Genomic DNA, 15,667 nt, shown 5'->3' on the forward strand with positions numbered 1-15,667 from the left:
ATATTTCTTTGTCTCCTTTCACTTTTACAAATGCAGCATCATTCTACTTTGCTGAAATTTAAGTACACACCCCTCATCTTCTATTCTCTCGTGAGATCCTTGTTGTCAGGATGAAATCCCCATGGTAACAAAAATGTTGTAGTATGTCACTAAAGCAAGTTGGTGGGTCTCTGGTGCCAAAATATTACTCCCACTGATTTGATCTGAATGCTGGGAACACCTGGGAGTAATTTTGCTTTCCCCTGACAAAAGTTCTGGTTCCATTCATTCATTCATTCGTTCATTCATTCATTCATTCATTCATTTATAAAGCACCTTTCACCACCAGCCAATGAGGCCCTAAGTGCTGTACATAGGAAGAACAAACACAAAACATTATACAATCATAAAATATAAAAAGAATAAAAAGCATAAAACCAATTTACAGCTGAAATTAAAACCAGCATAATAACAGGATTAGGCTGATGCTGAAGCACTGAAATGGAGGAACAAGTCTTTTTCAAAACTCTCCAGGAGCGTGACCTGTCTAGTTGCAGGTGGCAACTGATTCCATAGTTTAGGAGTCAACACAGCAAACGTACAGTCCCCTCCGAAACGTAGGTTTGGTTCTGGGAACCATAAACACAAACTGGTAGGCGGAGTTTAAGAACTTTAGCAGGGAATATCTTAAAAGCGGACTGCAGAGGTAAGAAGGTACCATAACTGTAAGGGACTTAAAAGTAAGGACCAGAATTTTAGTAAAAGCCAAGTATTGCACTGGTAGCCAGTTTTAAGAGATCCCAGATTTGTGTTATGTGGTCAAACTTCTTTGCCCCACAAATAAATCTGGCTGCTGCATTTTGGACCAGCTGCAGCCTGGCTATTGAAGGCTAGGGTAACCCAGCATATAAAGAGCTGCCATAATTTAGTCTGGACAATACGAAGGCATGGGTGACAATTTCAAGGTTTTTTTTTTATATAAAAGAATTAATCCTAGCCAAATGTCACAACTAAAGAAAAAGTATGACCTAGTCACAGCATTTATTTGGAGGTCGAGTTTCAAAGCTGCATCAAGTTTCACACACAGGTTCATGACCACACACTGTTCAAAAGGGGCAAGAGAGAGGAAATCAAGACCATGATCTTTTCAACCACTAGGGGTTAACACAATTACCTCAGTTTTGCTTTCATTTTAGCCAGAAAAAAGGAAGCAGACATCCAAAACTTGTCATCAGCAAGGCAGTCAATTATTGTTTTAATCATGGGGTCGGGTCCCTTACATATAGGAGCATAAATTTGGGCGTCGTCGGCATGAAGGTAAAAGTTCACCTTGTGCTTCAGGAACAGCATTCCCAGTAGCAGAGAATAAATAAAAAATAGCACTGGGCCCAGAATCGACCCCACTTCAGGGACTAACACTTGGATGAGTGAAGATCTATTCTAAAACTTACAGACCTGTCTGTAAGGGAAGACCACATCCACTGTAGGGCTTCCCCAGAAGCCCTGCCCACTGTTCTAACCGGCCAATCAGGATCTCGTGATGAACTGTGTCAAAAGCTGCCAATAGATGCAATAATAAATGAACGCCTAGTTCACCAGCATCAGTTGCTATCAGAACATAATTTAAAAAAAAAGTAAAGTGTCGTCCCCTTGCAATGTCCAGACCTGAAACCTTAATGTAAAGATTCCAGGATCTCATGTGTAAAGTCTGAGAACCAGAGTACCGAATGACGGGTCCTTTAGGAATGGGTAGAGCCAGATTATTTTAGAAAACAAACCATAACAATCTCTGTAAAAACTGTAAAATGTCCCATCACTACCCCATAATGCCACTGACTGGAAATGATGTTGAAGATAGAAGGGTCTGCAAATTGATTCTAGATTTGTTGCTATTTGGGATCATTTTCCTGTCGCAAAGACAACACACACTTTGAGAAAGATCCCCAACATTTATGACCAGAGGTCCTTTTAGAGGCATTTTCTGTAGTGCATGGGAGCATCTACTCTGTTTTTGAGAGATCAGTTATTTGAATTTTAGAGCCAGAAGTCCATCAGCTTTTGGCAATCACTGTAAATCTCTTAGTTTTCCACAGTGGCAGAGGCTGAAACCGTTAGCTACACGATGACTGTCAGGCCTTATATGTGTCACAAGAACAGGCAGACGGCTGGTTCCAATTACAGCAGGTATATTAGCTCAGCTAAAAGTTCACAAAGCTAAATCAGGGTCAGGCAGGCAGGGGTCAATAACAGGCATGAGAGCATCAGAGAAGAGACAGGGGTAGTCAGGATCCAGGCGGAGCAGGCGACCCGAGGCCCGAGACAGAGATCCAGCTACAACACTCAATTATCTAATCAAATCAAAGTTCATTTGTATAGCACTTTTCCAACCTCATGTACTCAAAGTGCTTTACATGATGAAATTTAAAAACAAAGGACAAAACAAACATGTAATTAAAAAACCGGCACAATGCCAACTAACCCCCACCCCCACACACACACACATGTACTCACTCGCTGTGATAAAAACCTTTCCTTAAACTTGAATACCTTTTATAGACATCTTTATCAGGAAATTAATTATTCTCTTTATTATATCTTCCAAAAAAAACATTTCTTTGACAGAAACTTAATTAACTTTTACATCAGCCTTCATGTGTGGGCAAAAAGCGGCTGAGGTGGAAGAAGATTACCAGTGTTTTATTTCTTGTTTTTAATTGAATGCAGTTGGATAACATAGCACTGAGAACAGACTCATCTGACTAAAGTTTAGAACTATGAGGTTGGGAAATGTCATAGTTTCTACATCCAACCAATTGTAAAACTCCTCTGACATTCTATACCATCTATACGGGGAATAATATGGGTTATATAAATATAGTTTTATAGGGCTTTTTGTGTTTCATTTAAACTTTCATTGAGTAATTTATTACTTGTCCACTGTTGGATAGCTGAATTTCCCTGGTTGGGACCAGTAAAATTGTATTCTATTTTATTTTAATATTTTTGAGAAAACCTAACAGAGTTCTTAACAAAAACTGATAAAAATGTCAAACAAAAACTTTTTGTTTTTTGCAGCATTCACGAGTAAGCCCTGGCTGCAGTTCTGCAGGCTGCAGCCAGGGGTAGTTGGCATTTACCCTAAAAAAAAACTGTTACGCCCTCCCACCAGCAGGTGGCGGTGATGCTCCCAGTAGATTTGTACCAAAAACAGTCTAAAACGAAGAAAGTTCCCATTTCAGGGCCCACTTGCAACTGGCCCATGTTTTGATCCCGGAAACTCATTAGCCGTGTCTTCTAGGCTAGTGTCCTTTCTGTCCAGGATGATGGCGCTGTATCCGGCCCACTTCGGCCCGGTTCTGCTGGCCTTGAGCCTGCTGCTCTCCACGCCTCCTCCTCTAACAGCCTGGGACGCGGACCTGGAGCTGTTCGACCTGGTCGAGGAGATCCCGCAGACGTTCTACCAGTTCATGAACCTGGACCAGGTTGGTACCTGCACGGTTTCCATGGTAATCACGTGGCGGCCACGTACACACAGCGACCCATAGGCGGATTGGCAGGTTAGCATCAGGCTAACGAATGAAGGAAGATGAATTTTGGAATGAATAAAAACCAGATCACAGAGGTCTGTGGTCAGTATTTCGGATTAACGAGATCCCAGTTTGTCTGTGGTTTGAAGGTTCTGTTTACTAACTTCTCATCAATTTGGTAACAGCAATGATGGAATAGAAAAGCCAAACATCTGCTTCCCTAGGTGGACACAGAAAGAAGCCTCACCTGCACATCAACGTCAGATTATTGTCAAAATCCTGTCCTATTGTAAAATCAATCAGATTATAATCAAATTAAGTTGGGTTATAATGATTATCAGGTCACTATGAGATCATAATCAGATTATTATCGATTAGTTAATGATCAAAACTTTGTCTTCAACCCTCTCCTGATCGTTTAGTGTCTCTCTAATGATCATGACCTGCTTTGACCTGCTTTGACCTGCTCACCTGTCGATGTCTCACCCGCGTTTGTCAGGATGCAGCGCCGGCAGAGATCAAGAAGGCTTACCGCCGGCTGTCCCTCTCTCTGCATCCGGACAAGAACAAAGATGAGAATGCAGAGACTCAGTTCCGACAGGTAAGAGCTGCAAACCCAAACTAGAGGATTCCACAGACTGGAGCTGACTGTTGGTTCTTTCTTGGTTTGCAGCTTGTGGCCATTTATGAAGTCTTGAAGGACGAGGAGAGGCGGCGCAGGTGCGTATTACCTGTATGATCAGGCAGCCACAGGCTTCCTGCACCTCTACAGGGAGCTCCCTTCAATGAAAGTGGAGTTTTTTGGTGTTTCTAACATGGTCTTGGGAAATGTTTTCTCGTGATGAAGGACATATATTAAGAAAATATAGCTCAAATTGCATTCCTGAGTATTTATTTATTTAAATGGTTGTGAATTAGGAGCAGACAAAAAAATGCTGTTGGAAAAAGCTCCGCTCCATTCTGATGCATCCACCCGCTGACAAATAGATCCATTGTTTTGTTTTTCTCGTCTGAGCTGGCGTCTGGCTTAAAACTGTACGAGTGGATAGCTCCAGTATTACTCGCTATATTTGTTGCACTGGTAATGTTTGGGTGAGGGGTACAAGAGGCCGTAAGCCAGCGGGAGAGTGTGTTCTTAAAGGTTCTTAAAGGGGTTCTTAAAGGGCGTTCTTAAAGGGGTTCTTAAAGTGCGGCCCGGGGGCCAATGGCGGCCCGCGGGAAGAATTTTTTGTGGCCCTCAATAAAAGAGAGCCAGAGCAGGTTCCTTTAAGAAAAAAACGTTGTGTTGGCGAGGAGAAAAGATGCTTTCAAGCTAAGTGGATAAATATTTACTTTGTCGTACCTCATGGGCTGGATAAAGTCATGTGCCTGATTTACAAGCAGGTAAATGCAATGCTCAAAGAATTCAAAATAAATCGTCACTATGTTACAAATCATAAAAACTATGACAAATTTACAGGAGGAGCGTAACAATAAGCTCCAAGAGCTACAATGAAGCTATGCTGCACAGCAGATAATGTTGACAAAAATGGCTAAATCCAGTGAAGCTGGGACAGAAGCTAGCTATGTTGTGGCTTTGGAAATGGCCCGGCGTAGCAAGCCCTTCAGTGGCGGGGAGTTTGTAAACAGAATGCATGCTGAAAGGAGCTGACATTGTTTGTCTAGAGCAAAAGAAAAAGTTTGAAGAAATAAGTCTATCCAATGATACAATTAATAGACGAGCAGAAGATCTGAGCAGCAACCTCTGACTGCAAATGGGAAAACATCTGGAGGGTCTGGTTAACTGTACAAATGACACTTGGTCATTAAAGTTATTAAAAACACTTTTTTCCGTTTATCCTTTTTTTTCCACCAAAATTTGCCCCCAGTCTACTGTCGAGTTCTTAATTTGGCCCTCAGCTACAAAAACTTTGAGAACCCCTGGTGTTAACAGATGAGTGATGGGAAGGGGGGGTGGGGTTGTCCTGCACAAACTGTCCCGCCCACAACTCAGAAGTAAATTTCGAATGAACTCCTGCTGCTCTCCAGAAACTATGTCCCAGAAAACTACACCTTTGTTTTATTTGGGTAAAAACAGCATAAAAATATTTGAAAGACTACTGGGAACGCTTAACTGGTATCTTTCCCAGGTACGACGACATCCTGGTGAACGGGCTTCCCGACTGGCGGCAGCCAGTCTTTTACTACAGACGGGTCAGAAAGATGAGCAACGCAGAGCTGGGCTTCCTCCTTTTCCTCATTCTCACTGTGGGGCACTATGCTGTCATCTGGTCCATTTACCTGGAGAAACAACTGGTAAGACAGCCAATCAGAGTTAAGCAGGCCTTTGGCAGATACTCAGATATGGGCAGATCGTGTAACCTGAGCTTCATGTTTCCAGGATGAGCTCCTGAGCAAGAAGAAAAAAGACAAGAAGAAGAAGATGAACTCAAGACCTGTAGATGACCTCAGATGTATTGGTCAGGATCAGACTGAAAGGTACTTATCACAAATTTCCAAAGTGTGTGATCAATAAAGTCTTTCTGATACCTGAGTGGCATCTTCCCCATTCAATCATTCTGTTTGCTGGTTTGTCTCTCATTCTGTTTTTTTTGTTTCTTGTTTTAGAAATCAAGAAAGACCTCATTGGCAGGACATCCTTCCACTGAAGCTCAGCATCTGGCTTTACCTGTCAATCAAAAACCTGCCCCAAACTCTCCAGGTGTGGCAAATACTGGACGGTCTCTAAAGTGGGCTTAGCTAATGTTGGACTACTTAAAAAAAAAAGAATTATGCGCACTTAAAAGCATCATGAGGTGTGGGGGTCAAATGAGGGTAATCTTAAAGTAAATAAACTGTTTTATCTTTTTTCTTTCTTACAGTCTGGTTCTCATTTATTTTAAGTTAGTCCTGATTTGACCCTACACCTTTTCCCATTGGTCAGATAAAACAAAGACTACAGAGGCAGGAAATGAGTCCCGGTGGTTTCTATTGGAGTTTTTCTGTTGTGCTGCAGTAATTGTTTCACTCAGATCTTAAGAGCGAAATTAAAGGTGCACTGAACGTTCCAATAACAAATGCCCAGGATTTCCAGGAGGTGGCGTACTTGAACTCAGACTGATTCCAGGACCTTCAGAGAAAGGACCCACAGTTTAAATCACGTGCTAAACTTTAGCGTTTGGACCTAAAAACCATCAAACACATTGAAAAATGTAGATCCTTTCACACCAGGTTTAATCCAGATCTAATCTAGCGATGATTCGTCTATAGTCTTATTGCCACTGAGCGGTACGGTCCGGTCCAGTCTGGTGTAGAATAAATAGTCCAGGCAATTCAGGTGAGCATTTCTGCTCAAAACTGGACTGTCATGGTGCATGACAGGGATGAAGCTAACAACAACAACAATGGAGGTCATCTAGCAGCTCACTTTTTTCTGCTTGACTTTTGGTACTTCGTAAATGAATCATTTAATGTTTGAGGGGGCAAGAGGAAATACAGCCGCTTTCTTGGAGCTTTTTGTTGTAGTAATGACTTTCATTCAAACAACGGGTTTCAACAGCTGCTTCACCCTAACTGGTTGGTTCTATTTTCTATGGACCTACAACCAAAATGGTATGTTCGGTCCACCTTAATGGGTACCGTACTGTACCGCTCAGTGGAAATGAGGTTCAATAGTCCTCTTGGTCTAGCAAGACTCTGGACTCTCTTCACTTGCAGTTGAACTCTGTTGCGGTTCACTTCAGTGTGAATGCACATAGACTGGGAAGAAAACCAAAGGGAGGAAATTATTTGAGCTCCATGTTTTAGAAAGGAGAAAAAAAAGCAGCACATGGCATCAACTTGAAGAACCAGGAAATCATTTTGAAAATGCCTGCTGGGTGTTTATGGTATAGTGAAAAGTTCCAGCCGCTCATATAACAGTTAGAGTACAAGCGAGTTTTGCTGCTTTTGTTCTTCCTGCTTTTTTCCGTCCTGATCAGAGTTTGTTTTAGACTATAGCGCCCCCAAATGAGCAGCTGTTGGAACCACGTGCTTCGGTTCGCAGGTCTGAGCTCTGGTTCTGCTCTCTGTGTTTCAGGAGGTAAAGCAGTACTATGAGGAGTACCAGCAGATGAAGCGGCAGCAAGAGGAGGAAGCTGCCTCAGAGCAGGAAGTTGCCCCCCGTGAGCTGCTTTTCTAATCAAATTGTGTCTTCTCTTTTGCTTAATTTAAGTGATCAGGCTGTTTGATTCCCTCCTCTGCTCCTCCATCGCAGGAGAAAAGAGGACAAAGGTCAGGAAGCCCAAAGTAGAGTTTCCCGTTTATGAGATTCCAGCAGACAGCCAGAACTACCAGATGTACGACCAGGCCACATCCATCGAGGAAATTGAAGACCAGATGGATGACTGGCTGCAAGATGGCAAGGCCTCCAAAAAGAAGGTGTGATATCCTGCAGCATCATGAAGAGCACTCAGTGCAGCTGAAGTGCTCTTCATGTACAGCTCTCACAGTGAGGCATTTGTGGCCACACTGGAAAAGTTGGCGCCATTTTGGTACACAGATATTGTCATGATTCAAGGCTGCAGAGAGAAATCACATCACTGCAGGTCAGCATTTCTTCATTGTTGAATTTGTTTCCAAGCTCTTGACACTCTGTGCTGATGAGGGTGCTTTTGGGGGGAACAGGAAGGCTGTGCAGAGATTTGAACAGTGGTGATTCAAAAAGAAGATGTGGATCCTCTGCAGAAGCTTGACGCTGCATATGGCTGCACGCTATGAGGAAAACTCGCAATTTGCGATTAGTGTTCATTTTTCGATGACCATATAACTTGCGATACATGAAGAATAGCAAAACATCTAAATATATAATTCCATTTCACTGCAACAGTTTAATTTAAATAAGACTCAACATAACTTATATTATACTCCAAATGACAGGAGGCAGTCATCTAACATAAAAGGGTTCCATCCGATTGGTCAAATCAAATGCATAAATGGATTTATTTGATTTGTTAAATACTTCAAGCTGCCATAAGATTGTTTTAGCACATTTAAGGTAACCATTTATTGCAATTTTCTCCGACTTTTGCAATATGAGTATTTCAAAGCTGGATATTGCGATAAAGATAAATTTGGGATTTATTGTGCAGGCTTACTTCTTCTTTCACTTTCGGCTTCTCCCATAAGGGGTCGCCACAGCGAAACAACCCTCCTTCGAGGGCGAGTTGCATTGTTTAACTTGGCAAAGTTTTTATGCCGGATGCCCTTCCTGACGCAACCCTCTTAATCCAACCGGGCCTGGGACCGGCACAGCAGCAGAGAAGGGAATAGGGAGCAGCCCGGATTCGAACCCTGGTTTCACGGATGAAAGGCGCCGCAAACCAGCACGAGCTGAACCGGCCCCCATTGTGCAGACTTACTGCTGCGTCTATTAAGCTACGGACAAATCAAACGTGACAGTTGTTCAAGGACACGCTAAGTGCGGGTTTACTAGCGCATGTCCACCACTTGCAGTTGGAAGTTGGTGTGAAATGTCAGAAAGTGGTACAAATCGCGTGAATCTTGCTCCAGGCTTTTTCTTTCACAGCTCTATTCTGATTCTGTAAGAAATGGTGTCATAGAATTCCAGCCAGACACTTACTGCAATTATTAAATCCTCCTTCATGATCAGTTTTTAAACGGTTGGTACTTTCGTGAATGAAAAGGAACGGGATCCATACGTCACTACCAGATCCGAGTCCCTGATTTGGATTTAGTTTGACCTGGTTTAACATTACACTGCACGTTCAATGGCCGCGTGTTTTGTACACAGAGCCTGAAAACGGTTGTAAAAACTGAATGTGAGTTTTGAACGGGGAAGCCTGAAATGAACATGGACTCGAGTTTACATAGATTTTTCATTGGAAGTGGTCACTTAAGCGCGTGTTTCCGAGGCTGGTGTGGACGTAGCTTTAGAAGATCATCACAGAGAGTACAAGAGTGTGAACTCGGAGAATAGAAATGTCTGACCTTCACTGATGGAGCTGAGACATGTGGCACTTGCAGGGAGCAAAGTAGGGGGACCAAAAACAGAACCCTGTAGAACACCAGAGGAGAGTCTGTGAGAGCTGTCTGTCTCCCTGACAGGATCATTTTAAAAGTTGTCCCAGGTTAACAGGATGAAAGCCAGTCCAAAGTTCTTTTAGTTTCAAACGTATCGAGTCCTGATAGCTTTTACTGTGACATCTTTCCTTCTCAGTCAATCATCTTCGTTTAAAGATGCGCACCACTAAAGATGAAACAGGCTGCTGGACGAGAGAAAACCGCTCAATCAGGTTTAAAAAAGCTGTTCCTGTTCTAGTCTAAGTAATTAGATTACTGGGGGCTGAGTAAAGTTACACAGTTTCTTTTACCATTGAGGGATTCAGCTTCATTCTGAAGTTTTTGATGCTTCAGACGACATGTATGCCGATTCTGACATGCCTTTTCTGTCTGCAGGCCTCGGCATGGACAGAGGAGGAGATGAGTCTGCTCAGCAGGTTGATGGGGAAATTCCCAGGTGGTTCCCCGGGGCGATGGGAGAAGATTGCTCATGAGCTGGGCCGATCCGTAACCGATGTGAGTCTGTGTTCAATTGTGTGGGTTGATAAAGAGGCCCACAGTTCCGACACACAAGGACTGTGGCTGCTTCTTGAACTGGTTCTGTGTTTTTAAGACCCCTGAAATATTTCAAACTTGTGCTTTCAACAGGTGACGGCCAAAGTCAAGCAGGTGAAGGACAACGTGAACCACACCCCAGGTACGCTGTAGTCAACATTATATGTTCTTAAAGAAGTTCCTCAGCAGAAAAAAGCCTACAATTATTTAAATGATGCAACTGTCCTGCTTTTATTTTGAAACATTTATGCAAGATTTTATTCAGGTATCACTACTGAAACTTTTTAGATAAATTTTAAAACTCAGATAAAAAAAAGGACACAAAACGTTCTGATTGCCTTAGAAATTTTGGATGCATCTTCAAATTCCTAAAGCTCAGCAGGACCAAAACATGGCTTTAAAGTGGACAAGTCTAATATGTAAAAATGCAGATTATTTTATTCTTTTCAGCTCGAGGGACTCAAAGGCTGTTCCTTTTTAGGGAGGACCAGGATTTCAGCTCCCTGTTTCTTATTTTTAAACATGTATATTGGAGTTAGAGAGTCTGTGACCCTGAACTCTGGTTGAAGGTGCACTGACTTGGTTGGTTCCTGCTTTGATTAGCAGGGACGCTAGCAATGGTTGTTAACGTTCCAGCACAGCAGTGGATTGTCTGAACGCAGAGTAGTTTGGCTCACTGAAGCAGGTCTGTGCTGGTGGATTTGGGATAAATTGTGCCTTCCTCCCAAGATTTCTTAAAAAATGCCTCCAAAACCGCTGTGAGGACTCTTGAATGTCTCCTGATTCAGATGGAGTCCCTTCTGCTGTCTGTAAAGTTTCAATTTTCTTTAGATTTTACTTCAATACGTCCGTTAAAAAATCAAGTAATTTCTGTATTTGTTCAGAAAAAAAATTTAACTTTTCAAATGAAGATGCCTTTCTTCTCTGCTCATGAAGACTCTCCCCCATGCACTCACTGTCCCACAGGAAACAAAATCAAATATAACCGGGCGATCACTAATCATGTGGTGCTTTTGACTATAAGGCCTCATATTTTACTCCTTAACACTTGATTATAGCTTCCAGAATGCTGATCTTCATGGTTTTAAGTCTCTTCCTTACTTTCAAGGACACAAGCAAGAGACGTGAGATTAAGATGAAAGTGCAAGAACAGCAATCAGTACCTTTTTAAAAGTTTCCCTCCTTTCTGTCCCTTTTCCAGGTCTGGTAAAGTTTTCAGACCTAAAGGGACATCATGGGAAACCACTTCCTGCCCATGACTCGGTGCCAGGAGTCGGGGTAGAGCAGGAGCAGGAGGAGACTCAAAAGGATGCAGCTCTGCCCGTTCGACGGCGGAACAAAGAAGGTGCAGAAGCGAAGGTCCGGAGTCGCCGGCAGAGAGATTTTGACCCAAATGCAGTAGAAAGGGAGGAGGCGGAGCCTCAAGACAACGTAGAGAAGAGTCATGCTTCCACCTGGACTCAGAACCAGCAGAAACTTTTGGAACTGGCTCTGCAGCAGTTCCCACGAGGAACTGCAGAACGCTGGGACCGGATTGCCAAGGTGGTCCCAGGAAAGACCAAGGTAAGTACAGCGGGCTAAAGAGGGACCAATTACAAACATGAGCTCTTCCACCATGATTGACTCCTCAGCAGGAGGTTGCACTTATCAAGAGGGCTTTCTGGTTTTGAACATTTGACTGTATATGAAAAGTTGACTGAGTGACTCCTTCCACCTTAGATTCCCAACAGGAAGTACTCGCTGGCTCCAAGAAGCCAAGGCCCCATAGACTTCTATTGAGAAACAACCAGCTATCAGCCATTCTATTTGTTAGTTATTCAAGTTAGAAACCGACCAATCAGATGCCTCGATAAAAGTATGTGGTCTCACAAGGAATGTTTAAAACATTTGATCAACAGATTCTCACAAAAGCGCTTTCAAGTGGTCGGGTGTGGACTTGCAACAAGCTCACTCCTGATTGGAGAGAGTGGTTTCCTAAACTATATGATTTAAGATTTGTGTAGTCCAACTCTCAACAATCCTCACCAGAACAAGAAATCAGGCAACAAAAAGCACCTAAAAACTACAGGACCCCCCCCCCCCCAGTGGAATGTACAGGCAATCAAAACTTTGGGAAAACCCTTTTTAATCATGAAGGACGCCACTCATCCTCTTCATCATTCCATCTCCTTGCTGCCGTCTGGAGGAAGATAAGAACCCCACAGATCAGAAAAGACGTATAGAAAAAAAATCAGTCATTCCAAATAAATCATAAATGAGTCTGTAGAACTATTAGTTTATTTTTGTTGTTCATGTTGCCATTATAGTTTTATCACATTTTTTTTATATTGCTTCTAATTAAGGGAATCTTTTTTTAATGCTTTGATGAAACTTAAAAGTATGCTCCATTGAACATTTAAAGAAATCCATCTAAGGTGAAAGCAAAATGAATTCTGCCCCCTCCTTTACAGCTTTTGTGTTGATGTGCACAGCTGATGCAGCAGATGATAAAAGTTCCACTGTGCTGCTGCTACAGACCCGTAAACTCAACTATGACGGCTTCTATGCACAAAAATGTAGGCGTCCCAACTATTACGCCGCTATCTCTCCACAGGCGTTCAGATCTGGACTTGTTGCTGATCGTTTCAGAATTTTCCGGTACTTTTTCTCAATACGGAGTCCTTTTTAAAGTGTGGCTTAGGTTTTTGAAAGACCTCTGGTAAAGAAGCAGCTTTGAGACACTGGCCACTCTGATGTTTCCCATTATTCTCTGGAAATCACCAGATTTCATGATACCGTTCACACAATAAAGGCTTTCAGCAAAGCAACACTAAAGCATATTTCAACCTCCACCATATTTGACCACAGGAACCGGGTTCTTTTCTTCAAAGGCTTCATTTCTTTTTTTCTGTAAACAACACCATGACGTCCTTTCACAGAAAGCTCCCTTTCGTCTCATTTGTCCACCGGACGTTCTGTCAGAAGAATTGTGGTTTTGTCCCATACATTTTGGCAAACTCACGTCTTGTTTTTTTATGGCTTTGTGTCAGCAGTGGTGTCCTTTTGGATCTCCTACCATAGCGCCTCGTTTCATTCAGATTGCGACGGTGCGAGCTGACACTGTTGTACTCTGTGTCTGCAGATCAGCTTGAATATTTTTGGAAGTTTATTTGGGTTCTTTGTCCACCTTTCAAACGGTCCTTTGTTGTAGTTTTTCATTATTTTGCTCTTTTAAACACGTCAAGGCCTGTAATTCTCTTAGTCGTATTATGCACAGAAACATGGAGATCTCTGCAGTTTTTCAACACTTTATTTGCTCTCAATACCCCTAACACCTATTGGTACTGAGTGTCACCCACATTTTAAAGTCAGAGTTTTCCATTTCTCCATTTTAACTGGTAAAAGTGTGATGACTATACTACCCACACCTGTTATTTGCCCCAGGTGTGTCTTGGTACGAATCACACATACACCAAAGCAGTTATTGCTTATAGTATCGACAAGGTGCCAATCATTTTGTCTATCCATTTTTGTGTTCTGTTCTTTAGATGTTGCACTGCAAGAAGAAGAGTATTAAGAGAAGGAATTGATTGTATTGAAAAAAATGAAAAACATGACAGAGACAAATAAACAGATACGTGTTGATGAGTGCAGTGGTAGGTTCAAGGTCCAAGAGGAATTGTCTTCTCTTGTCTAGAGTTCCAGAATGACGTGAGGTCTTGTTTCCAGGTTTCTGTGGTGGATTTAAGTTCCACAACTCCACAGTGCAGTTCATTGGGTAGCTTGCCAACCAATGTCGTGAGGGTGAATAGTTGAAGAAGTCACTGAATCCAAAGGGTGAACGGAAGAAAAAAAGAATACCTGACAGAAGATCAGTTGAGTCTAGTCAGGTTGTTAGTTGGATCAGCGAAGGTTTTAGCGAAATGGAATGTCTTGATGACAAACATGCAGCTTCAAACACACGTTAACCCAACCACAGCAAACAGTAGCAGCTGAAGACAGGAAGCAGGAAGCCGAAAGACTTACCAGGGTGTTCTATAGGACAGGAGCCACAGCAATAAGGGCGGGGACCAGAAATCAGTCAATTTGGCTTGTCTGGGTTACACAAAGAATAAACATGTGAATAGCAAAACATTTGCAATCACAACGATTTTCTGTAAAAATAAAAAAAGAAAGTGTGGCATTTTCTTACAGACTTGCAAGGGTGTCAGTATTTTTGGCTATGACTATCTTCTTTTCATCCGTGGATGGGCCCCCATCACCAGAGAGACACCATCTGACTGTCTTTGCCTCCTGCAGATGTTCCTCCTGAGGTTGTTAGCTGTGAGTCAGTCAGGGATGGGCAACTCCGTTGTGTCCACCCCATTTCAAGATATCCAAGCCCTACTCATGACTGAGTACCTAGTTCAGGTGTGTTCAGCCAATTGGAACATGCCAAAGCAGGGGATGTTGGAAAAACATGCTGCAATGCAACCCTCGAGGCCTGGAGTTGCCCATCCCTGGCTGAACACCCTTCTGCTCCACCTCTGTCAGCAGCCCCTCATCCTCACACTCAAACCTGTTTTTGTTGCTGACAAGTCCATTCAGTTTTTTCTGATTGGTTAACCAAAGCTGCTCATGAGTCTTCCCATATTCATTTCTCATTAACATGGAGCTCCTATAGATAAATGGGCGGGGGGAGCATTAACAGTAGGTTGGAGTTTAGAAAGAGATGCCTGGATTTAAGCATACAGCGGATCAGAGGCACATAAACAGTATATCAGGTTGGGGCAGCGCTTCACTTTGGCCCTTAATGTACGCCTTAACAATGCAAGGGGCTAAAAATTGTGTTTGATGAATTATAAATCTTTGTCCTCGATTCTCTCTACCAAGGCTTTTACTATCTGTATTAAAGAAAAAAACTTTTGGTGCATAAAAGTTTTTGAATAAAACTCATTTCTCCCAGTGTACAAACTTACCTTAATGTTTGTGTGTGTTGTTGACAGGAGGAGTGTGTGTCTCGTTACAAGGTGCTGGCTGAGCTTATCCAAAAGAAAAAGCAGATGAACAGCTGATTGAAGCTCTGCCTCTGACCACACCTTTGATTTGGCAGGTAAAGAGCTGACCTGCCAACTTCCAATTGGAGGTTTTTGTCTTCAGGTGTTCGGGACTGGCGAACTGACCGGATTATGACATCACAGCTCTGTGTGCCTTAGCTTTTCAGCATGCAGCCTATCAGAGTGATCACTGATCAATCAGCCATATTTATTTTGTTTTCAATTGTATTGTTGATCACAATAAATAAAATAATAAAAAAGATGGGATTTGTGATTATTCACTTGTTTCTACATCAAACAATCGTCTCTACCATTGTCTGCTCCAAAATCATGAGATTGAGAGATTATTAAAAATGTGTCCAACTTTGAGCCATGCATAATCTTTGAGCCGCAAACATGTTGTGGATTTAGCTAAATAAATTTAAATATCAGAACTATTATGTGTGAAAATATGTTTAGAAATACAGAGATCTACTTTGATTCAAATAGAACCACATTAACACAGATGTGTCTAGTCAGGTTTAGATCAAAGGGGTCTGCTTTAGCCCCATT

At 42.4% G+C, this 15,667-nt stretch overlaps 1 protein-coding gene across 1 annotated transcript; it reads left to right on the forward strand.

Annotated features, from left to right (window-relative positions):
• The first annotated feature begins 3,169 nt into the window (after window positions 1-3,169).
• On the forward strand, window positions 3,170-15,377 carry dnajc1 (DnaJ (Hsp40) homolog, subfamily C, member 1). The gene is made up of 12 exons (XM_004078879.5): window positions 3,170-3,461; window positions 4,006-4,107; window positions 4,180-4,226; window positions 5,636-5,801; window positions 5,887-5,984; window positions 6,114-6,207; window positions 7,564-7,648; window positions 7,741-7,904; window positions 9,942-10,061; window positions 10,194-10,242; window positions 11,302-11,663; window positions 15,065-15,377. The coding sequence occupies exons 1-12, from the start codon at window positions 3,300-3,302 to the stop codon at window positions 15,131-15,133; spliced, it is 1,518 nt and encodes a 505-aa protein (XP_004078927.1). The 5' UTR covers window positions 3,170-3,299; the 3' UTR covers window positions 15,134-15,377.
• Window positions 15,378-15,667: the final 290 nt, after the last annotated feature.

The sequence above is a fragment of the Oryzias latipes genome, chromosome 17, assembly GCF_053564925.1.
Source record: "Oryzias latipes strain Hd-rR chromosome 17, Olatipes_Hd-rR_3.1".
In the NCBI taxonomy this organism is placed as follows: Eukaryota; Metazoa; Chordata; class Actinopteri; order Beloniformes; family Adrianichthyidae; genus Oryzias; species Oryzias latipes.